Here is a 24,692-nt window from a genome sequence, read left to right as displayed (position 1 = left end):
CATACACATATAATTATAATTGACATTCAATATTATTCAGCTTCAGCTTCAGGTGTACAGCTTACATTTTCATTTTAGACAATTTGGTGACTTCCTCATTTGCAAAAAAATGGGGGTTGAATTATCAACTCTAGGCTGTTTACAGTTTGAAATCTGTCCCTTTTTTCTTATTGCAGGTAGAATAAAGCGAGTAACGCAGTAAGCAAGTCATAATCTTTTTGCTGATGGAGGATCTTGCCCTCAATTTGTAAAAAATGCAACACTGGTGCTGCGTGGTAAAGCAAGGTCTGCCTGTACTTTATCAAGTGTGGAAGAATCCCTTTCTATGTGACTAAATATAAATTTTCATGCCAGAATTGTGGAAATATCTTGAAAATAAGTACATATTTAGGTATGCATTAAAAGTATCGTTAAATCTTTTTTTCTCCAAAAAGAACGAAGTCAATAAAGTTGTTTATACTACTCTGCAGAAGGTCAAATCTTGAACTTTGAGATTTCTGCTCAAACTTTTGACTTTTAAGATAGTATAATTAAACAACTTTACTTTCCCACTTCTGTTTCCAGCCTCATACATCTCACCTTGATATGTTGATCAGTGTATTATTATTAGCATGTGTGTATGTATACACACACTTTTGTGGGGTTTTTATTAGTTTCTTATAAATATCTTAATTTTGTAGTATTTTCTTATTGATTTGCTCAATGTCTATATCTTCCTGTTAGAATTGAACCCCCCGAAGCAGGAACCCTGACTACTGAACTCATCACTATCTCCAAAGCCTACAATAGTGCCTGGTACATGGTAAACACTCAATAAATAGTTATTTAAAAAAAAAAAAAAAAAGAAAACAGTGTATTTGTAACTGTAAAAGATATAGACCATTCTACCATATTTACATACTAATAGTTTACAAATATTGAATACTTATGAACATGCATGATATTGTAATGAATAGAAATATTCAGGTATACCAGATATTATGACTATTAAATGAATATTAAATATTTGTGAATAATAAATGAAGGCTTATGCATTTAGCAAATGTCAGGCATGTGAATACTCTTATTTTTGACCTCCTTAGTGTCAAGAAGGAGACTGATTTAAGGATTAGTTTGAAAAAAGAATAGCTAGGTTCTGGTCAAGATGGCAGAGGAAGTAAACTGTGCTCGCCTCCTCCCACAACCACACCAAAATTACAACGGAATTACAGAACAACCATCAGTGAAAATTACCTGAAGATTAGCTGAACACAATTACTATAACTAAGGATATAAAGAAGAAGCCACATCGAAACTGATAGGATGGGTGGAGATGCAAAATGGGCTGGTCCCGCAACCATGCGTTAAGATTAAGAATCTGGAGGGTTATTTCGGCTGTGAAGGGTTCCCTGAGGAGCAAGGGGTTCCAGCCCACACCAAGCTCCCCAGCCTGGGGCACCAGTGCCAAGAGGACTCCCCAAACATCTGGCTGTGAAATCCAGCGGGGATTGTGTTTGAGGACGGGGCTGTTGGAGACTGAGGCAAAACTCTTAAGGGGCTCGCACACAGACTCATTCACAAACTCACTTTTTCTAAGCTCCAGTGCAGAGGCAGTGGTTCGAAGAGCACCAGGGACATACAGAGAGAAACAAAATTGACTAACTTTAGGACAAGGACTGGAGGGGCAGGGGTTGGGGCAATTCTCTCTGGGGACAGAAGTGCTGGCAGGCGCCATTGTTCCTTTGTTGAACTCCCCTCCCACCTAGCTGGCCAGGTGCAGGTGGGAGTCAAATCTGTGCTCTCCATTAACTTGGCTAACATTGCTCATCTCACCCTGGTGTTTCCCTGCGAACCCACCCAACCAACTCACCTGACTGGCCCCTTCCAGAAGCTCCTACACACAAGCAGCCTGCCTTGGTTCATGCTGCAGACTTTCTCCAAATCTCTCAAAGACCCACAAACCCCAAACAAGTAGTGTCTGACCTCGGTATACCTTGGTCAGCTAAAACAGCAGGCAGTCTTGGCCTGGAACACAGCTTCAACGAACCAGCCACACACCAGGCAAAAGCCGCACACCTGGCTTCAGTGCACACTGTGGTGTCCACCAGAGGGTCACAAGCCTGGTACAAGCAGCAGCTGGCCTTGGTTTACAGAGTAGCCTCTCCCAGGCACCTTGAAGCCCAACGCAAGTGGCAACCATCTGCAGATCACTTTGTAGCTCTCACCAAGAGGCTCCAAGCATGGCACAAGCAGTGGCTGACCTTGGCCTACACCGAAGTACGTCCCAAGAGGCTCCAGAACCAACACACCTGGGGACTAGCTTCAGATCACACCAGAACACCACCCAACTAGCTTCACAAATGACATACACAAAGGGCAGGCTCAGCTGGCATGAGAGCCCCACTGAAGCAAATCCCGTTTGGTGAGGACAGCTCCCACACTACAGCTCGTCTGCTGTAGTCAGACAGCCCCCACAGCCGGTCAGCCTTAGGGTTAACCCAACCCACCGATGTGCCAACAGCTATCGAGGATGAACTACAACAGGAGAGGACACAGGTGGGTAACCTCTCTGAGGGTCTGTTTTCTCATCTGTAAAACGGGGATAGCATCACCTATCATGCAGGACTGTTATGAGGATTAGGTAAGAAAGAGTAACCACATCGCTTCTGTTGGGAGGACGAACTGAGATAAATGCTTAAATTAGATTACCAACTCTTAAATCAGTTAGACTTGGTAACAGTCCTCTAGGGAGAAAATCTGGGTCAATAAGGTCTGATATAAATACATGCACACAAATATGTTAACTTGTCTAGTCATTTTATTTTTGGGATATAGCCGTTACCTGTTTAATGGTGAATGTAATGCCATGCCAAATACACACTAAGTTAAGATTTTCACTGAAGTTATTAAGGATACCTTATGTACGTTAACCTCAAGTATCAATCAGGTATTATATCCACCAGTTCTATTAATTCAAGGTGAGAATTGCCATTAAAACACTAAAAATAAAAAAGCCAGAGTTAGATTTCTCAAAAGTAGGTATTGTTTTCAGTATTGTTTTGCATTTTAAAGCATGATATTTTTATGAACCTTGAGTTCTTGACTTGTTAAATCAAGTTGTGTATAAATGTTGGCTCTAAATTTAAAAATGGGGGAAAAATGAGTTAATAGTTTTCAAGGATTCAAGGAATCCACCCCAAACAGCACCAAAACTAACCTAGAGAAAAACTCTCTGGAAGCCCAAGCTGTGATGTCCATGACATAAAACCAGCACTTACCTCGTCATACATGAACTGCAGAGTCAGAGCTGACTTGCCCACACCACCACTGCCCACCATGATGACTTTGTGTAAGGCCAGGGAATTCTGACCCTTTGGCTTATTTGTGGCCATCTTGTGAAGAGAGTTTTCACTGAAGGATTAAGAAGAATCTAAAAAGAATGAGAGGAAAAGTAATGGTCAGTACATTCTTCTTCAGAATTTCAATGTAGGAAAGAGATACGATGTCCTCAGGCTTCAAGATACTACTTTTCATTCTGCAGTGATTTTAAACAGATGGCAAATGAAGTACGCTCACTTAGGGTAAGAACTGCTTACCACAGAACACCATGGCAATAAAACAAGTCTATGACTCAAGGGCATTTCTCTTCTAACAGTTTCCAGTAATGAGCTGTGACCAAAAGTGAAAATTTCCCAGTGCAACCATATGCTGACAATATGGAGCACAGTTTCATGAAAATATAATCACACATTATGAAAACAGGTACAACACTTTGTTTTCCTATTAACCCCTCCTGCCACTAACAATAATCAAAGAGACGTTTCTTCTAATTTCAGTAAGAAACTGACCAAAAACAAAACAAAACAAAAACACCAATTGAAAGGCCTACTTACTGCCAATTTATAAAAGAAGAAACGGCATCCCAACAACTTGGTGGTAGGACCACCAACAGAACCCAACACCACCTACCAATTCCCAAGCTTTTTACATGAACATCTGAGTGCCTTGGGGTGGATGGCCCGAGGTCCTGGGTCTCAGGTGGCGCCCTTTCTCTGGACTGCGTGTCATGTTTACTACATTTCTGTGCTCAGTGTGGGAAGACCAACTTCCTCCAGAAGCTGCAGCAGTAAGGGACACTAAAGGCACCCAGTTACCTTTGGCCATCGTACCAGGCATTATAAAAGGAGGCCATGGGGTCACAACAAATACTGAGTCTGCGTGAGGCCCAAGCAAGGAGACTGTTACTGGAGGATGCAGGTGGCTGACCCTCTCTGATTTGCGTTGGTCACAGATCACACCCCATCCTGCCGGCCTCCCTCCTAATCCTGGGCCAACCTCTCCCAGCATGGCGACATCAGATCCATCCTAGGCTCCTTCAGTTTTCATACGCTCTTCTCCCCATCCTGGCCTTGGCCACGCAGCTTCCCCGACTTGGCATATTCTTGTTCCAGCTGTCTAACTACTCTCCGTTTTGGGGTCTCGGCCTTACCTCAAACTCTCGGCCTAGATTAGACTCTCTCCTGCCCTGTGCTCTGTCATTATAGCATCTGATACTTTTCCTTTATAGCCATTATCTAGTTGAAATTACTTGAGCGTGTCAGTTGTTTAATATGGGTCTTCTTCCCTAATATACCAGAAATACCTGGAGTACAGGGTCCATGTCTATTTGGTTTACTTTATGCTTCATGTACTAACATGACTTGGCAAAATCAGCCATTCCATTCTGATGTGCTGAATGAACAAATGTTCGAATCTGACTTAACCTAGTGCTTTAGACTAAACTGGTGTAAAACACCTGTTGTTACTAGAGACTCAACCACAAGCTGGGCAATGGCGCATCTGCAGTCGGCCCCACACACTGCACTGGCCCTGAGAGCTGGGCACTGCTTCAGGCTGCACTCAGAAAACAAGCCCTGTGCCTTCTTCCCAACCCAGGAAAACATTAGGAAACAGACTCCACAATCTGCTATCCACTTAACAACATGAACATATTAACATACTTATTTTGAGACTGCTTTTAATCCACATGGAGCATAATTGAGATCACATAATATATGCAATTGTTTTTTAAAGCTTTTGTTGGGGAAGGGGAACAGGACTTTATTGGGGAACAGTGTGCACTTCCAGGACTTTTTTCCAAGTCAAGTTGTTGTCTTTTCAATCTTAGTTGTGGAAGGTGCCATTCAGCTTCAAGTTGTTGTCCTTTCAGTCTTAGTTGTGGAGGGCGCAGCTCAGCTCCAGGTCCAGTTGCCGTTGCTAGTTGCAAGGGGTGCAGCCCACCATCCCTTGCGGGAGTCGAGGAATTGAACCGGCAACCTTGTGGTTGAGAGCCCACTGGCCCATGTGGGAATCGAACTGGCAGCCTTCGGAGTTAGGAGCATGGAGCTCCAACCGCCTGAGCTACCGGGCTGGCCCAATCCTTTTAGATTTAAGCACTTTCAGGGGTCACATACTTACTGTACTATATATAAGGCCTGGTCTTGTCTAACATAATGTACGACTGGGTTTTATATTAATTTTTGCTCCAAAAGACGCAATAGAGCTGATGGTCCGGCTACGTCTTATTTTCGGGGAAATGCGGTACACCATGTTTACAACGTTCATTTAAATTACGAATTACCTGATTTTTTTTTCCCTTCCCTCCTTCCTTCTTTCTGCCATCAACAAATATACTGAGTACGACAAAGATAAGAGATCCTTATTTGTACGGCACTGCTAGAGGTTAGGGATAAGGACTTGAATTCTATAGGCCTAGGTCCCTGCCCTCGTATGTGCAGTTAGCGGGTACCCATACTGTGTTAGTTTCCTGTTGCTGCTGCAAAAAAGTACCACTGACTTATAGTGGCTTCAAACAACACAAACTTACACGTGTTGTCTTCCGATTCCAGGGGCCAGAAGTCCAAAATGAGTCTTAAGGGGCTAAACTCAAGGTGTCAGCAGGGCAGGCTCCTTCTGGAGGCCCCGGGAGACTCTGCTCCTCAGCTTTCCCACCTCTGAGACTGGCTTTCTTTTGTCCCCAACGGCACGGCTCTAATCTCCTTCTGTGGCCATACAACCTTCTCCTCTACTGTGGCTAAGCCTCCCTCTACCTCCTTCTTTTAAGGACACTCGTGATTACATTTAAGGCCCACACGGATAATCCGAAATCCTCATCCCATCTCAAGAGCCTTAACTGAACCACATCTGCAGGGTCTCTTCTACCACAGAAGGAAATCTGCACAGTTTCTGGGGACTCAGACGTGGTGTCCTGCCGGGCCACTGTGCGGCCTCCCCACACAGGAGGTGGGCAAGGACTCCAGACCACACAGCTCCAATCTAAACTCGAAGCTCTCTATTTTAAACATTAAGAAACTGTCTAACCAACAATCAATCTAGCTCTCTAATACTTGATAAGGAATACTCTACCGAAGTATTTCATACAAAAAATTCACACGACATACTCTATCTGTATTAAGAATCTCTGCTAAATTAAAAAAAAGGGAATTCAGTATAAAATAAACCATTTTAGAAAAGTTAGAATATACCTGACCAAGAAAACAATATACACAATTCTATTTTGAAAGGGATTTAAGACTATTTAGGTTTATTACCAGGCACAGATAATATCACTGGTGTATTCTTCCAAACATTCAAAGAACAGGTATTATCAATACTATTTAATGTTCCAGAGCACAGAGAAAGCTTCCAAATTTTTTTCAGAGAGTTACCTTCATGCTGATGCAAAGTTCTAACAAAGCAAGACTAAAGGAAAAGTAACTTGACTAAAATTGACTAACCTGTCATGTGAATGTGGTGCAAGAACTTAAAATGCTACCAGATGGATAAATCCAAGTTGCCAGGTGCTGTTCAATCAGGTATGCAAGAATGTCTCTATATTTTAGGAAGTCAATATAATTCTTTGTATTAATAGAAAAAACAGATGATTATCTCTACAGGATATGGAATGACATTTGATAAAATTCAAAGTCCACTGCTTATTAAAACCCTTAAATAAAGAAGAAATTCATTGGTGTTCACTTAATACATCCAGAAACTGGCTAGCTTAAAACCCAAACCATAACAATACCATAAGCTTAATGATAAAATAAAAGCATTCCCACCACTGTCAGAATAAGATAAGAGTGACCACTCTCATCCCCCTTATTTAGCATTGTGCTGGAAGTAATATCTGATGACACTAGAAAGGGAAAGGAGGGCAAATGAGCATTATAAATTGCTAACATGATTTCACACTTAGGCCAAAGAAATAAACTGAAAAATTGCTATAAATAAGAGATTTAAAGGGTAATCAATATAACACATTATAATCAATGTTATGTATAAAATACGTTATATAATCCACATATTATCTAAAAATAAAGATAATACAAAGAGTACATAACAGAATAAAATTAACACAAACTCTGTAAGACACACGTGAAGACAATAACGACAACATAAAGGGCAACTTGAATAAATACAGATCCTGTTCTTGGGACAAGATTGTATACTAGCAAAGGTGCAAAACCCTGAAAATAAAGGACTATTAATTACTAACATATAAAAATTTCTTCATGATAAAAAATAAGTTAAAAGACTTTGGGGTCATCTGATCTATCTCCTAGAGTTTTCTTTATTCTTAATCTATGAAGAGAATTTCTGATGTTGAAAACTGGCTTTAACTTTTTTTTTAAGGCAGGTTGATTTATGTACAATAAAATCACCCTTTTAACGAGTTTTGATGAATGTAGTTATGTAACCACCACCACCATCCAGATATAGAACAATTTCCAACATTTTAAAGTATGCAATCAAGCTCTACAGGAGCAACATTCAAAGTCAAAAAGTCCCTGAGGCAATGTTTTACTTTTGAAATGTAACCATATTTTCTAATTACCCAAACTACATTGAATAAGGAGAACACAAAATTATAACAAAGACTGAAGTAAGGAAGGTACTAGTCTGTTTTAAGGGTACAGTAGTTGAAAACTGTTTAATGAGGGCTTAACCTTTTGCACAGTCAAATTTATTTATATGCCTTGCCAGGCATGCTGTCAGACATCAAAGCACAGACTCTTAAAATCACAGAAGCTCAAAGTACTTTATCTCCTTGGGTCTCAGCCTGTTTGTAAACATAATGTTAAGATGAATAAAACAGCATATGTAACATGTTCAAGTACACATAGCAAGGATGGGTAATGTAAACATTCAGGCATGTGTATAGAAGACCCTCCTTTTATATGCAATATATTCAGCCCCCAGTCAGTGCAAAATTCTTACCAACAACACAAAGTTAAAGCCCTCACCACAGTTAAAACTAACAAAAAATTTCTAGAATGCATGAGGAAGTGATGGCTACACTGAGACTTGAAAGACTGCATCAGCGGACCAGGTGAACCTGCAAAATAAAGCTCTTAAGAAGGGTCAGAAACAGAACTTGCCAGGAATTTGGATTTTTATCCTCCGAGTAATGGAAACACCACAAATTTTTAAGAGAGAGACCACGAAACAGAAGGCAGGGAGAACAGCTGAAAGGCAGGGCAACTATGACGTGAGTTTGGACTAAGGGGAAGATGTGGGTGGATTCAAGAGATATTAAGGGGAAAGAGTCAACCAATCTGGGGATATATCATATGTGAGCGGTGAAGGAAAGGGAAAATTCAAGTGAAATTACCCAACTTTCTGGCTTGAGTGGCTATGGAAAAAAAGAGGAACGAGCAACTCTTCTCACCACCTCCTAAATAATATTCAAAGCCTGGATGTTTAACAGATCTAATAAAAAAAGTGTCATAATATCTGCTTTAGGTTCTACTATGTATGAGCTATAAATTGTCGACACACTGTTAAGAGTTTCTGTTGTTGTTATCGTTATGAACTTGATATTGTCTGTGAAAGCTCTGCTAATTGAAAAAAATGCAACCAGAAAAGATAATTGAATTAATCGTGTCTGAATGATACAGCTTAAAAATTATTCAACTGAATAAAACTTGTATTTTTATTTTTTTAATAGCTTCAAGTGTACAAAACATAATGATTAGACACTGACATTTTCATGGACATGCTTCACTTCAGGGTTCACAGCTAAGGAGTAGGTTGCTACTAGGTTGGATCATTCTCCAAATACCAAACCAAGGAGAGTATACGTGGGTCACTAACTCTTTCATTAGAACTCCTATTCCTCCTCACCCTGAGAGTTTAAAAAAATTTTCTGAAAGCAGATTTCCAAAATTCGCATGGGACCAGTGTTGCTGCAATCTCTGTCTAGGCGGGGTGTGTGGGTAGGAGATCCAGTTCGTTCTTAGTAGATCCTCTTTGAATCAATCCCGTGTCTTATCATCTCTTCAGCTCTCTGTCCCTGACGTGAGCTTAAATCCTCCTCAGGGTCTGAGGGAAGAACAGGTCCCACTCGCAGCCTTCCCTCAGTCTGCTCGACGGGCTTCCTCCACTTGGTTCACCCGTCTCTTGGAGCCTGAAACTCTTCTGATTTGCTGATGGTCACTCCATCTGTCCCATTCTCAGTGCTGTTCTGGATTTACAAATTTCTGTCTGTAAAATTTGTCCCCTCTGTCATTTCAGGGAGTTGGGGATACATGAGTAAGATACATGAATTTAGACTATTGGCTTTCACCATAAATGAGTTAAAATCCGAAGTTTACTTGATTTGGAATCCCAAAATATTTCAAACTTAGAAACTATGAAAATCTCAAGTAGAGACATCTAATTAAAATTAACCTGAGTTTTAAATAATACAATCATTCAGTAGCAGTTTTAAGGGTAAATCAGTTTCCTGACATGGGTGACCAAAGAATCATAAATAAAGAAAAAGGTTAAGATTAGGCAGTATCTGGCATAAAAAGGAGTGGGAATGAGGCACAAGTGGGAGAGAAGAGAAAGGAGAGCCAGTAGTCTTCATTGCTACCAAGGGCTGAAAGGATTTCTTAGAAACGTTTTCTTTACCATATTGGGACAGGTGAGCTAAAACTGAAAATGTGTATGAGGACATATTGATCAGTCGTGGCCCTGCAAATGATGAAGTGGAACTATTTTTACTTAAATAGCGTTGATCACTCTTCTCACTTTCACTTCCCTCACATCAGGCACGCATGCATGGGACTTACGCTCCTCCTTCTCCCAACAATTTGTCATGATTATAAAAGTAACAGGTGCTCATCATATATAACTTGGAGAGTAGAGAGAAGAGGGGGAGAGGTCACTTGTGTGGTCCTATCATCTAGTAGTAATGTTTTTGAATTTTTATCTTCTATACGACTATCTTACACAAGGCATTCAATCAATCATATGGTTCAAGAAGCTCGAACATCCAGAGCAATCAGACAAGAAAAAGAAACACAAGGCATCCAAATTGGAAAGGAGGAAGTAAAATTATCATTATATGCAGAAGACATGATATTATATGGAGAGAACCCCAGAGACTCCACCAAAAAGCTATTAAGAACTGATAAATGAATTTAGTAAAGTAGCAGGATATAGAATATTTAGAAATCAGCTGCATTTGTATACATCAATAATAAACTATCAGAAGGAGAAATCAAGAAATCAATCCCATTTACAACTGCTTCAAAAAGAATAAAATACCCAGGAATAAATATAACCAAAGAAGTAAAAGACCTGTACTCAGAAAATTATAAGACACTGAAGAGAGAAATAAAAGATACAAATAAATGGAAACACATACCACGCTCATGGATAGGAATAATTAAGATAGTAAAAATGTCAATACTACCTAAGGCAATATACAGAGTCAACACAATTCCTATCAAATTATCAATGACATTTTTCTCAGAAATAGAGTATATAATCCTAAAATTTATATGGAACCATAAAAGACCCCAAATAGCCACGGCAATCCCGAGAAATAAGAAAAAAGTAGGCGGTATCATGCTACCTGACATCAAATTATACTACAAAGCTATAGTAATTAAAACAGCATGATACTAGCATAAAACAGACACATAGGTCAATGGAACAGAATAGAGAGCCCAGAAATAAATCCATTCATATATTGTCATTTACTCTATGACAATGGAAGCAAGAATTTACATTGGGGTAAAGACAGTCTATTTAATAAATGGTGCTGGGGAAACTGAACTGACACATGCAAACAATGAAAGTGGACCACCTCCTTACACCATATATGAGAACAAATTCAAAATGGATTAAAGACTTAAATGTTAAGACCTGAAACCATAAAACTCTAGAAGAAAATATAGGGAGTAAATTTGCAGACATTACCCTGAGTAATACTTTTACTGATATATCCCCTCAGGCAAGGGAAGTAAAAGAAAAAATAAACATACGGGATTACATCGAACTTAAAAGTCTTTTCACAGGAAGCCATCAATAAAACAAAAAGACAAACTACTGAAAGGGAGAAGATATTTGTCAATGAAACATCTGATAAGGGGTTAATATCCAAAATTTATAAAATATTCATTCAACTCAACACCCAAAAAACAAACAACACAATTAAAAAATGGGCAGAGGACATCAAGAGAAATCTCTGAAGAAGACATACAGGTGGCCAACAGACATATGAAGAAATGCTCAACCTCACTAACCATCAAAGAAATGCAAATAAAAACCAAAATGAGATACCACCTCACCCCAGTCAAAATGGCTATCATCAATAAATCAACAAACAACAAATGCTGGCGTGGATGTGGAGAAAAGGGAACGCTTGTGCACTGTTGGTGGGACTGCAGATTGGTGCAGCCTCTATGGAAAACAGTATGGAGGTATCTCAAGAAACTGGAAATGGAACTACCCTATGATCTAGTAATTCCATTCTTAGATATCTATCCAGAGAAATCCAAGATGCTAATTCGATAAAATATATGCACCCGTATGTTTATTGCAGCACTATGTACAATAGCCAAGACTTGGAAACAACCGAAATGCCCATCGGTAGACGACTGGATTAAGAAACTGTAGAACATTTATATAATGGAGTATTACTTGGCCATAAAGATGAAATCTTACCATTTGCAACGATATGGATGGACCTAGAGAACATTATGCTAAGTGAAGTAAATCAGATGGAGAAAGACAAGTACCATATAACCTCACTTACATGTGAAATCTAAAGAACTGAATAAATGAGCAAAGTGAACAGAAAATGTCTCAAAGATATAGAGGAAAAACTGATGGTTGCTGGATGGAAGGGGGTGGGAATAGGAGAAGGGGAGGGGATTAGAAAGTACAAATTGGCAATTACAATATTGCCACAGGGATATGAAAGACAGTTTGGGGAATATAATCATTAATGTTGTAAAGATTTTGTAGCGTGTCAGATGGGCACACATCTTATTAGGGAGAGCACTTCAGGGATGGTGTAGATGACTGATCGCTGTGCTGTACACCTGAAGCTGAAGCTGAATAATACTGAATGTCAACTATAATTTAATATATATATGTAGTTACAGGATGTGGAGTACAGCATAGGGAATAGCCAATGGAATTGCAACAGTTATATATGATGTCAGAGGGGCAACAGATTGGGGGAGGGAGGTTACACTTTGTGAGGGGTGAAATGTCTAACGGTTACATTGCGTTGTACATCTAAAACTAATAAAAAAATCACAATACCTGGGGACAGGCCAATAACACTGGAGAAAAATAGTATTTTCATTTATTGAGTGTTTGCTCTATATCAGATACTTTTTCAACTACTTCATTATCTCACAAGACTCTCAAAAGAGTCTTATAACTATTATCCACATTATATGTGTATAACTATCATCCACATTATACAGGTGAGAAAATTGAGCCATACAGAAATTTTTAAAAATGCCCCAAATTACATTGTTGAGGTAAAACCAGGATTTTTAAAAATCCAGATCCTAAATGTTTAGCATCTAAACTTTACAACCACTATAGAAGAAATCGGTAGGAATGACCTTTTTTACAAAGCTGGGGGCCAGACAGTTTTAGAGGCAATTTCTTTTAAACATAAAAAGGTCATTCTCACGGATAGCACAGAAAAGCTACCTAAATCATTTTATTTAGGTAATAAAAGTTAGTGGTACCAAAATAGCAGTAATCGTACCCCCGAAAAAGCAATATTACAATTTCATTCATGAACATAAACATTTCATAAAATACAAACACCTGAATTTTACGTCTTAGTAAAAAAAAAAAAAATCCATTAGTTATGTTTTATCCCAGAAATAATAGCTTACGAATGCCATAATATAAGTGCATGAATAGGCCCAACAAGAAAAGCCACGTAATCGACACAAAAAGGCATTAGATATAATTCAATATTCCTTCCTGGTAAACTTTTTTTCTGAGTTAAAACACCAGAGGCTGCCTGTTGTTTATATACACACACACGGTCCAAAAAAAATGTTTACTTATTTTTAAGAAAGTAGAAAATGTTTACTAGAAAGATGTTTACTAGTAGAAAGTAGAAAAATCGTAATACACAATATACACTGATAACAAAAAATGAATACAAGTCACGTCTGACTTCTGCAATTATAAGAGGTGCTCAAAGTGGTTACCGTCAGAGTCCAGACACTTCTGATTACGGTAAACTACTGCTTGAGCAACGTTGACCAGTGTCCACTTGTATACATTTTTTGGCACCCCTGGAATGATTACATATATATGAAATCTTTCCAGGGGTGCCAAATATATAAAATGAATATATATAAAATGAATATATATATTCACAAATATATATAAAATGAAATGCTTCACAAAACTGAAAGTCAATTTTGTACAGGAGCCACACTAAACTTCTCTGTATTTGAAAAAAGTATATATGCGCAGGGACAGCCGGATGGCTCAGTTGGTTAGAGCACGAGCTCTGAACAACAGGGTTGCCGGTTCAATTCCCATGTGGGATGATGGGCTGCGCCCCCTGCAACTAAAGACTGAAAAATGGCAACCGGACTTGGAGCTGAGCGGCCCTGGAGAAACACACTGTTCCCCAATAAAATTTATAACATTAAAAAAATAAATAAATAAAAAATAAATAAAACAGTATATATGCCGATTTTTAAGGAATGCAAATTAGAGTGAACATGAGAGTGGGAGGTAGAAGAAAAGCTCAGAATTCTTTTTCCTGAGTTTTAATATTGTTGTCTACAGTTACCAATGAAGTAATAGAAAACTTTTGCCCAGAATTTTGGGCTTATCTAGAGCCCACTTACCCAGAGATTTCAAATCTGGTTAATAATAAGAGCACAGCACATAAATTACCATCAATGAAGGGAGATAGCTACTGTTCAAAGAAATTTGCCCCGTTTTCTCTTGGCTACATTACAATTATAAATCGCGCAGATAAGCTGAACTGTCAGTCACCTGAGTCAAGGCAAGTTAATACTGAACTGTGGCCTGCTTACTACTATTGATTCTATTTTATGAAAAGGCAAAAGAGTATATGAAAAGTGCCAAATGCTAAATTTAACTCATATGAGAAATAATATGAACTTACAAACTAAAAGAAAAATGACTCAGAAATTCTTTGAAAATCATGGAAACATCTTAAAGCACTCCAGATTTTTCCTTCCCAAGACTCAGTACTGATAAACCTTGAGATTTGATCATATCTTAAAGTTAAAAATGACAGTAATTTGTGGAGTTATGAAACTAAAGTTTCAGTTTGTGACCTGACCACTGACTATATAAAAAAACATACTTATCTGTATAAAAGAACTTTTACACTAAAAGAAAACCTAAAGAGAAAATTCTCTTACAGGTGTTTTTAAGCAGGGGTATGAATCAGAATCCCTGTGGAGCTTTTATAAAATGTATTTACCCCGGACCCATGCATGAAGATCCTAACTCACTGGGCCTTAGAAGATGGGCACAAAGTATATATATTTTGTAAAAAGCTGTCTAGATAATTCTAATTTGCATTCTGGTTAAGAACCATCACTCAGCATATCTACAAAATTGAACCACATGAAACTGACAACCTGAGATCTTTTTTTATTCTTTTTACACATAAAAACAGCAATTTCATATGGTTCATCTAATAGAAAGTGGCGATGGATCAAAAACAACTAGCATTCACTTTGTACCCTGCACTAAGTTCTTTATACCTGTTGTTGACAGTTTGATAACACTAGGCAAGAGGTGGGCAAAAATGAGCCTGGGCTTTGTATGAGGAGGTAAGGGGGACAGAGAGGAAGCTGAGAACCAGGAGGAGCTGAGTCAGGGATGATCCCACAGGCAGAATAGTGCTATGTTCAGGATAAAGACACTGGATTTCAGAAGGATGACGGAGGCAGGAGAAGAGACCGGAGAACATTAATTTAAAACAAGTCCCACATCAAACAATTTTCCATGGTCTTAAGGAAGGGACAGCCCTCCTCAGTCATTTCCAACATGTCTAACAGCAAGAATATGGACCAGAGTGCTTGTCCTTTACTCTCAGACAGAGAGAGGGGAGGAGATGGGGGGGGGGTGGAGAGTAAGCAAGAGCGTGCCCTCTCTTTGAGGGGCTTACTGGGTACAGTCAGGACTCATCAGGAGTGGCTGGCAATCAGGCTGAGCAGCAGGCCCATGCACAAGCCAACCTCCAATCTTTTCAAAATGTATTACTAAAAGCCAATTACACAGTTTAAATGAGAACATTAAACATATGTACCTGAATTCAAACTAGTGGTCAGAAGCAAAGCTGTAGCATCTCACTATCACATGAGGCCTACAGGCTTCAACTAGTAACATTTGATTGATGATCAAAGAGAATATTTGGAAGGTCTGGGTCCCATAGAAAGTGAGATTTTCCTGGGAAACCTCGTCCAACCACAGCCTTAAGTATAGTAACCTATTTCTTCCAATTTTACATGTGATATGATTTCAACAAGTTACTTTCGTGTTCACCTAGAAGTTTCACCGCAAGATATTTTTTAAGTCAAATAAATGATACAACTAAAGAACCACAGGGGTGGATGGGCGGCTCAGTTGGTTAGAGCTTGAGCTCTGGGCAGCGGGGCTGCCGGTTCGATTTCCACACGTGCCAGCGAGCTGCGCCCTCTCCAACTACAATGAAGTCAATGAGCTGCTGCTCAGCTCCCGGGTGGCCAGATGGCTCTCAACCACAATGTTGTCTGTTCGACTCCTCGACTCCTGCAAGGGATGGTGGGCTGCGCCCCCTGCAACTAGCAACGGCAACTGGACCTGGAGTTGAGCTGCGCCCTCCACAGCTAAGATTTAAAGGGCAACAACTTGACTTGGAAAAGTCCTGGAAGTGCACACTGTTCCCCAATAAAGTCCTGTTCCCCTTCCCCAATAAAAATCTTTAAAAAAAATAAAGAAAGAAGCACAGAAGGCAGTCTTAAAATATCCAATTCTCTCATTTTTCTTATGAGGAAATGAGGGCTTAAGAAGAGTTAGATCACTTGCAAGAAATTCCACAGGAAGTTGTGGTAGAGTTAAAACTGAAACTGACTCAGGATGGCATGATCCAGAAGATTCTATGTACCTGTGCTAGTGAGGTTAGATTAGCTGTGAAATCACCGTGTACTTGCAAATGACTTCTGAAGCCGACAGAATACCCTTTACCCTCATTCTTTCACTCTACCCTAAATCTGAAGTTCGATTCAAGGGGTGGGCTGAGCATGTGTTTTGTACTTACAACTGGTACCCACTTACAGGCTTCCACATTCACCAATCCATCGTCAGTGAACGCTGAGTTTAGCCAGTCGAATCTGAGTTTAAGTACCTTCCTGAGTAAGGGACTTGGCCTCAGTGTGATCCAACAGTGTCATGTCATGTGAAGTTTTCAAAACCACGGTCTTGGTTACACAGTGATAGGTGCTATGTGAAGACAGAGACTTGTTACAACAGACTCTTTAACAACAAAGTATTCTGGTCGCCAGATAATTTGGCTGTTTCTCGTAAGTCACCTTTCCTCCTTTCTGGGTTCCTGCTGTCATCAAGACTCAGCAGTGGCTCTACAGAGAATCATAACCAATCCTAAATTAGTGAACCTTGATTCTAAAGGTTTGAAGGGAAGAAAAATAAAATATTAAAGCTCTACCATGCTATTTTATAAGATTTCATATTGAGAAACAGCAAGCATGAATAGATGAGGCCTATATTTTTAATTCCAGTACACTAAATTCTTAGGCCTAAAAATAGCTGTCATTCTCATAAACCCAAGAAAGAGTCAGAGGCAAGATACTTCAGGTGGCTCCGAACTTTGAATTACTAGTTATGTTTCAGTTGACCGAAAGAGGATGCAAATATAATGTACAAAGAGCACGGGGACAAATTGAAAGTACCAGGAGTGCTGGCCCTGCCCCGCCCCCCCAGATTACATAGTAACTAAAATACTAAAGGACTCACACAACCCCCCCCCCCATTATTAACACTACCTGTCGTTCATGTAAGTGCAACCTAGCACAATAAAAAGTGAAATTACCTGACGTGGCTTACTTAAAATTCTTCAAAGACTCCGTATTGCTCTTAGGCAAAAATCTAAATTCCTTACTACTGTCTGCTGATATTATCTGCCCCTGCTCGTTTCCTCTGTCTTCTTCACCCCCTTAAACCTTATATACCTTAATTATGATGAATTTTTCAATTCCTACTAATGAAATATTTGTGGACAATTTAGGGAAGTTTGGCTTAGATGGTAATAAGTAAAGTTACCATTTGTAGGTAGTTGAACAATGGTACCAAGAAAGGTTAACAGAAAGGTTTTTGGTGATGTGAATGTACATAAAGGTAAAGAAAGCTATTAAAGAGAAGCTCTTCTGTGAAGCATTTCCAGGCTCCTGAATGCTCTCCAGGCCTGAGTGGTGAATTCCTTGGTGGTTCCAGAGCATTATGGACAAAACTTCTATCCGTGCTTATCACCATGTTAATTATGGGAGCTTTTCAACAGCAAACAACTCTTTTTAGTTCTGTAACCCCAGCACGTAGCACAATATCTAGCAGATAACTAGTACAGACATACACATTTGAAAAGGAAATCAAACCCTAGAAAATGACTTTGGAGAACAGGTAACCAGTATGGGTAAAATTCCGAGGCATCCCCCCAGGAAGAACAGGAACCCCAGCTAAGAACAGCTGATTGAGGATATCGGCAGGGAAAGGAGAACCAGCAAAGGAGACAGACTGCTCCCACATCTGATAATACTACGTTGTATTACCTGGAATTACCATGTATTATGCATTATGGACAAATTGAACACTGATCTCAGAAGCTAAGTTTGGTTTTACCAGACTAATGTTCAAAAAAAGCCCCTGAAAAAAATAAAATAGAATTGTCAGAGAGAATTCTGCTACGATGAGCTGATAGTTGATGTAACTTTCTTAATAAATACAACCATGTCAATGTTACATGACATTTGACTAGAAAGAAATTCAATAAGGTCATTTAGTAAAATTACTATAGCAAGTACCAAATCTCTGCAAAACATTTCTTGCTTCTTACCTTATATACGTATTAGGTGGCGTAGGCGTTTGAGGGACATAAGATGTGTTGTGTTCTCATATCCAACTCAATAGGCTTATGGGAGACATGTTTATAGTGACTGAACTCCATCTGCCACAACTGAGGAGAGGAAGACCCCGATGAAATCTATGTACCCTCAGCACTGAGCCACACCAGGGTCCTAATATAAATGTTACAAAGCTTATACTTAACAGTCATTGCTTTTGCTAAACCTGTATGTGAACTATTAGTAAGATCTAATATTTGGTTTTTAAAAAAGGCTTTCGTAATTATGGTTGTGCACACAGAATTAACAGCAAGGATATTTCTTGTAACATTAATAATGTTACATTTTGTAACACGAAATGTTACAATTTGTAAGATTTTGTTACAAGTTGTAACATCAAATGAAGGACTGCATATGGATAGCCATACAATGGAATTACAAAAGAAACTATTAAAAAATGACACCAAGCACTGAAAGACACTGAAAAATGTTCTCAAAATATGTGAAAGCAGCTTACAAATAGTATTTATGTATGAACTTCTTAAACAGATAAGCACTATAACAGGAAAAACACTGGATCGCAAAATAAAATTTCAGTAGGAAATCGTTCAGAGGAACGTGAACGATGTTTAATTTCCAGGGCTTTTTGCTTATCTGTATTCAACTTTCTACCATGAATATCACTTTTGTAATCAGGAAAAAAAAAAGCTTAGTAAAAAAGAAAAAATATTTTAAAGTGTTTGTGTTTGGGTTTTAATATAACCAAACTGCTACAAATAGCTGCTGTGGGCCAATTATGGAAACACTGGTCACGTGGCAAAGCTGGCCGCACACAAGGTAACTAACTCACAAATTCTGCAGCCATTCAAGCCAGCCTCCAAGATGGCTCCCAACCATCCCAATCCTCCCGGTATTCACACCCTTCTATGGTACCAGCCTGACGTAATGCTGCAGCAGGTTGTAAGTCAGGCTTCTGTCCTGCGCACTCTTATTCTTCTCGGCCGGGAAACCATGCTGTGAGCAGTCCTGGGAGACAAGTGAAGCCTCTTGCCAACAAGCATGTGAGTGACATGGGAAGCCGAGCTGCAGACCCAGCCGAGCCCCAGGCGACGGCAGTCCTGGCTGACAGTAATGCAGCCTCATGAGAGACTGGGTCCGAACCATACAGCTAAGTAAGCTGCTTCCAATTCTTGACCCACAGAAACTGTAACACAGTAAATGTGTGTTGTTTGAAGCCACTAAGATTGGGGTAATTTGTAACACAGCAATAGTTGACTAGACAGTGAGTTTACGCCTTTGGAAAAAGAGCCCTTCCCAAAACCTAGTCCCTAAGTTGTGTAACTAACTCTTTTTGCTCTAAATTCCAGGTCCCGATGCCCTGTTTTGTCTGACCCAAACCACAAATGGTCTTTTCAAAATGTCCAGTTCCCTAGATTTGCCTTCTACTTCATCCCCTCTCCTACTCATATTTCAGCCCATCTTCTCTTTTAGTTACTGCAAATCTAGGACTAGCAAACTCCTATAAAGAGCCAGATACTAAATGTTTTAGGCTTCTCTGTAGCAAGTATGCAACTCTGACTCTGTGTTTTGAAAGCAGCCATGGACAGTATCTAAATAAACAGGCATGGCTGTGTTCCAATAAAACTTTATTTCAAACACAGGCGGTAGGCTGAATTTGGATCTGGAACTGTAGCTTGCTAACCCATGCTAGAAACGGAATTAGTAAGACCAGTGCTTCCACTCATGCCGTGAATCCCACTACCTCCAGCTGACTCAACAGACACTGCTTGGAAATCCCCGCACCACCACGCACCAAGCTGTCCTTCTCTACTGGATGCAAACTTGTTATTTCTCCTATCTTGAAAAATAAAACAAAAACTCCTAGCCTGTACAGACTAGTTTTTTTTGCCTTACTAAACTCTAATGACCATGGTTTTCAGAGCTGTAAAATAAGAACTGAACCAAGAAACTTGGACTCCTTTAAAACCTATAAATTTCCACAAGTTTGCATGACTTCAGAGCTTATGCAATGACAGATGCTCCCCAAACCCCCAAGGATCTGACCATAGGCCCCGTAAAGGTGTTGATAGGGAAGCACAAGCCTGACTTCCTGGAAAGAATGTCATGCTGTGTAAAAGTGTCACACCAGCTGATAAGCTGATGACACCGAAGTGAAACAAACACTTACTTAAGTACTTAAAATGTCCAAGGTTTTATGTTAGATACTGAAAGAGTTATCTTCCAGTTTTCAACAATAACACTGGAAGGTAGGCAGGAATTTTCATTCTTTGTTTAGAGTTTTGTTAATAGACCATGTAAATGAGGACCCAAAAGTTACATAACATGTTCCAGATCACACAGCTAAATGGCTGAGTTAGAATTCAAACACAGGCCTGTAAAACTCCAAACCTACACCATTTCCAATGTACCACATATCAAAAGTTTTCTTTACAAGGACGTAACATATCTGGGATAGTCACAGATACCAAAGGAATCTTCTGACAGACAGACAACTGGTTGGACTTTACCTCTAGTATGTTTACAAAAATCATCTTCATAGCTGAGTAGATTTCCAACTAGAAAGAATCTGCTCATAAACTCAGTTATATTTCTTCATACAAATAATAGATATTCCTGATTATTTTAAAGGAAGCTAAAATTTGTGGATGAATGCCTACTGTGTTCTTATATTTCATAGTATTTATCAAAATGGCCCTATAAGGCAGGCATCAGATAGGTGAAAAAACAAGATTCCTAAGATTGCACAAGGGATAATGCATCTTTGATATTAATAATCAGCTGACAGGAGATGTGAACAGAGTCCATCTGTTACCAACTGTTACTGTTCATATCTTGGATATGCACAGATAACTCAAACTTAAAATGACTAAAACCACCTGTTCTTTCTCCTAAACCCTCCACTTCAACGAATGGCATGCACCACCAGCCTCTGAGGCTCAGGGACCCACAACGGCGCTTATGCTCGATGCCTCGTCCCTGACTCTGCATGTATAATTCATCACTAATGTCCTGTGTATCCCACCTCCTTATTATTTCAACTCCAGCTGCCTTTCTCAACCCCATCTCCGACTCAATTTAGGACATCATACGTATTTTAGCTGACACGTCAGAAATATTGTACTTTCATCTACCAGTATAAAAATGTTGTTCTTGTCACCTAAAACCTATGTGTTTTCCAGCAGTATTTGTTGATAGTGGGATACATTTTAAGTTGCCTTTTGTTTTCTCCATGTTATTTTAGCCACTTTTATGGCAGGAAGAACAAGTGTTGAAGGAGTGTAACGTGAATTTCATTATTCAGAGGCCGTAATGGATGCTTCTGAGCACTTACTGAGTTCAGAGAAATTATATGAAGTGTTTATTCAGCATTGCATTACTTTAAAGGTTAGTAAATACCTGGAGGTTTTCTTGTTCTGGACATTTAGCTTTAAGCACTGTATTAGCTTTGTTTCATACTACAGTTCCATAATACTTTATCTAAAACTTCCTGGGCTTGATTTGTTTTAGGACTCAGAATTCTTAGAATTTAATAAAGATAATTTCATGCATACACTAAATATTACATAATTTGGTGCAGTGCCGTTTAATCAAAATCATATTTCTGTGGTAAAACGCATCACTATTCACACTAATACAAATAGTCTTTTGTCTGTTCAGGTCAGGTTTTGCCTCAAATCAATTTGCACCAAAATTACTTGGAAAAAACTTCAATTTTCAGACGTTTTTGTGTTTTGATATTGTGGTTAACTATTGGGTAATACCCTAAGAAACAATTTACAATATACATCAGAGATCGCTGGTCTCAGTGTTCCTCTTCTTTTGTAAAAGAACTTCCCAGAACTTTGCAGGGCATGCACCTGCCCAGAATGACTACAGTTAACTGTGGCTAGGTGACTAATTTCTAACCAGTGAGATAAAAAAGAAATGATGTGTGAAACTTCCAGGAAGAAGGGCTCTAAAAGTAGGGGAGGGTCGCTTGCCTTAAACGTACTTGGAATGACTGGAAATCCATGTTGTACCATGAAGGCAACCACTCAAACACCGGAAGCATGCTGGTTGCTAGGTAATATGGGGGCCACAATATCAGCTCTGGATTGCCTTATGATATACTTATATCACTACAGAAATAATTTTCTATTTTCAACTCTTATTTTGGGTTTTCTGTTATTAGCAGCCAGACTTAAACCTAAGACAGAATTAGTTGGTAAATCCATATTACATTCTCCCATTTCAGTCTGGCCTACTTCTCAGATCTGATTACTTTGTCATTGTTTTCTTCCATGAGGCTGATAAAGAACTTACACTAGGACTGAAAATAAGTTAGAGTTCCGCCATTGTCTTGTTGCCGACCTGCACTTGCATGAATCTCTTCATGATTTCGGTTCAGAAATCTTATTAAATTATCTATTTCGTAGGGGTGTTTTAGGTAAAACTTAATTACTTACAAATCTACCTGCCTAAGTAATGTAAATTAAAAATACAGTAATATCCTAAAAGTAAGTGAACAGCCAGTGAGAGGACTCCTCTCCTCCTCTCTTGGGATGCCCACTCTCTTCCCTAGGACCTCCTGACCCCCACCTGTGCTGTGTGCACCTGACAGACACCCAGTGAGTATGTCGGGATCCCTCAGAATGCCAGCTATCAGTAAAGCTTCATTTCTCAGTTTTTAAGATTAAAAACGTGTAAATACAAGTGCTAATATTTTCCCATATTCCAGTGGCTTATTTTGTATTCATCCTGGGGTGTACGTAAGCCTGCTCTCAAGATCACTATTCTAGAGAATGCACTAGAAGCAGTAAGGCTATCGGGCTGGGATATGACTCTTGGAACAATTCAGGTTGACTCGTAATTCACAGCTATCATAAAAAACCTGAAACTGGAAATGCACAAAATGTTATGTCATTAATAAGGTTCAATCTACAAAAATAAGATACACCATGATCCAACTGAATTTATTCAAGAATATAAGGCTGGTTTATACATTTCACAAATCAGTGTGAATTCACAAAAAGGGAGAAATCATCTCAACAAATGCAAAAAATTGCATCTCATAAAATTCAATATTGACTCATCCATAGCAAACCAGAAATGGAAGGAAGCCTCTTTAAAGTGATAAAGAGTATTTACAAAAACTTTACAGGTGAAACAGTAAGTGGTTTCCCCAGGAGGTAAGGTCGAAACAAGAGTGTTACTGAATAACGTCCTAGAGATTCTAATCAGTGCAATAAGCAAGAGTGAGAAATAAGAGGCAAAGACTGGGTAGGAAAAAGCAAAACTGAGATTATTCACAGGCAATATTCCAAAAGAATCAACTTATCAATATTCACAAATGAACTTAGTGAAATTACTGGAAATAAGGTCCTAACTTGTAACACATTTCAATATATAAAAAGTAATTACTGGATCAAGGACCTAAATATAAGACCTAAAACAATAAAACTCTCGGAAGAAAACACAGGACAAAAGTTTCATGACATTGGATTTGGCAGTTTCTTGGATCTGACATCAAAGGCACATGTAACAAAAGAAAAAATGGACAAATTGTACTTCATAAAAATTAGAACGTTCTGTGCATCAAAAGACACTATCAACAGAATAAAAAGGAAATCCACAGAATGGGAGAAAATATCTACAAATAATAAATCTGATAAGGGATTAATGTTCAGAATATATAGAGAACTCCTAACTAAGACTCAGCAACAAAAAAACCAATCTGGTTTAAAAATGGGCAAAGGACTTGAACAGACATTTCTCCAAAGAACAGAATGAATGGCCAAAAGGCACATGAAAAGATGCTCAACATCACTAATTAGGGAAATGCAAATCAAAACTACAAGATACTACCTCACATCTATTACGATGGCCACCACTAAAAATCAAAAACAAACAAAAAAACAGAAACAAGTGTTGGTGAGGATGTGGAGATTAGAACCCTTGTGCACTGTTGGTGGGAATGTAAACTGGTGCAGCCACTGTGGGAAAGAAATAGTATGGTGGCTTCTCAAAAAATTAAAAATAGAATAAATATATGAGCTAGCAATTCCACTTCTAGGTATACGCCTAGAATAACTAAAGCAGGGCCTCGAAGAGATATTTGTACACCCATGTTCCTAGCAGCATTATTCACAATAGCTAAATCATGGAAGCAACCAAAATGTCGGTGGATAGAAGAATAGATAAGTCAAATATGGCGTATATATGTACAATGGGAATATTACTCATCCTTAAAAAGAAAGGAAATTCTGAACTGTACTACAACATGGATGAACCTTGAGGACATTATGCTAAGTG

General features: G+C 39.0%; 1 protein-coding gene across 1 annotated transcript in view; it reads right to left on the bottom strand.

The window, feature by feature from the left end:
* RALA (RAS like proto-oncogene A) overlaps window positions 1-24,692 on the bottom strand; it is a 52,777-nt gene that overhangs the window by 10,596 nt on the left and 17,489 nt on the right. The window contains exon 2 of the mRNA XM_081079626.1: window positions 3,258-3,409. Within this exon, the coding sequence (XP_080935752.1) occupies window positions 3,258-3,371 (114 nt within the window). The 5' untranslated portion in view covers window positions 3,372-3,409. The remainder of the gene's footprint in view (window positions 1-3,257; window positions 3,410-24,692) is intronic.

The sequence above is a fragment of the Rhinolophus hipposideros genome (genome assembly GCF_964194185.1).
Source record: "Rhinolophus hipposideros genome assembly, chromosome: 18".
NCBI classification, from domain to species: Eukaryota; Metazoa; Chordata; class Mammalia; order Chiroptera; family Rhinolophidae; genus Rhinolophus; species Rhinolophus hipposideros.
This window is presented reverse-complemented; position numbering and strand designations above follow the sequence as displayed.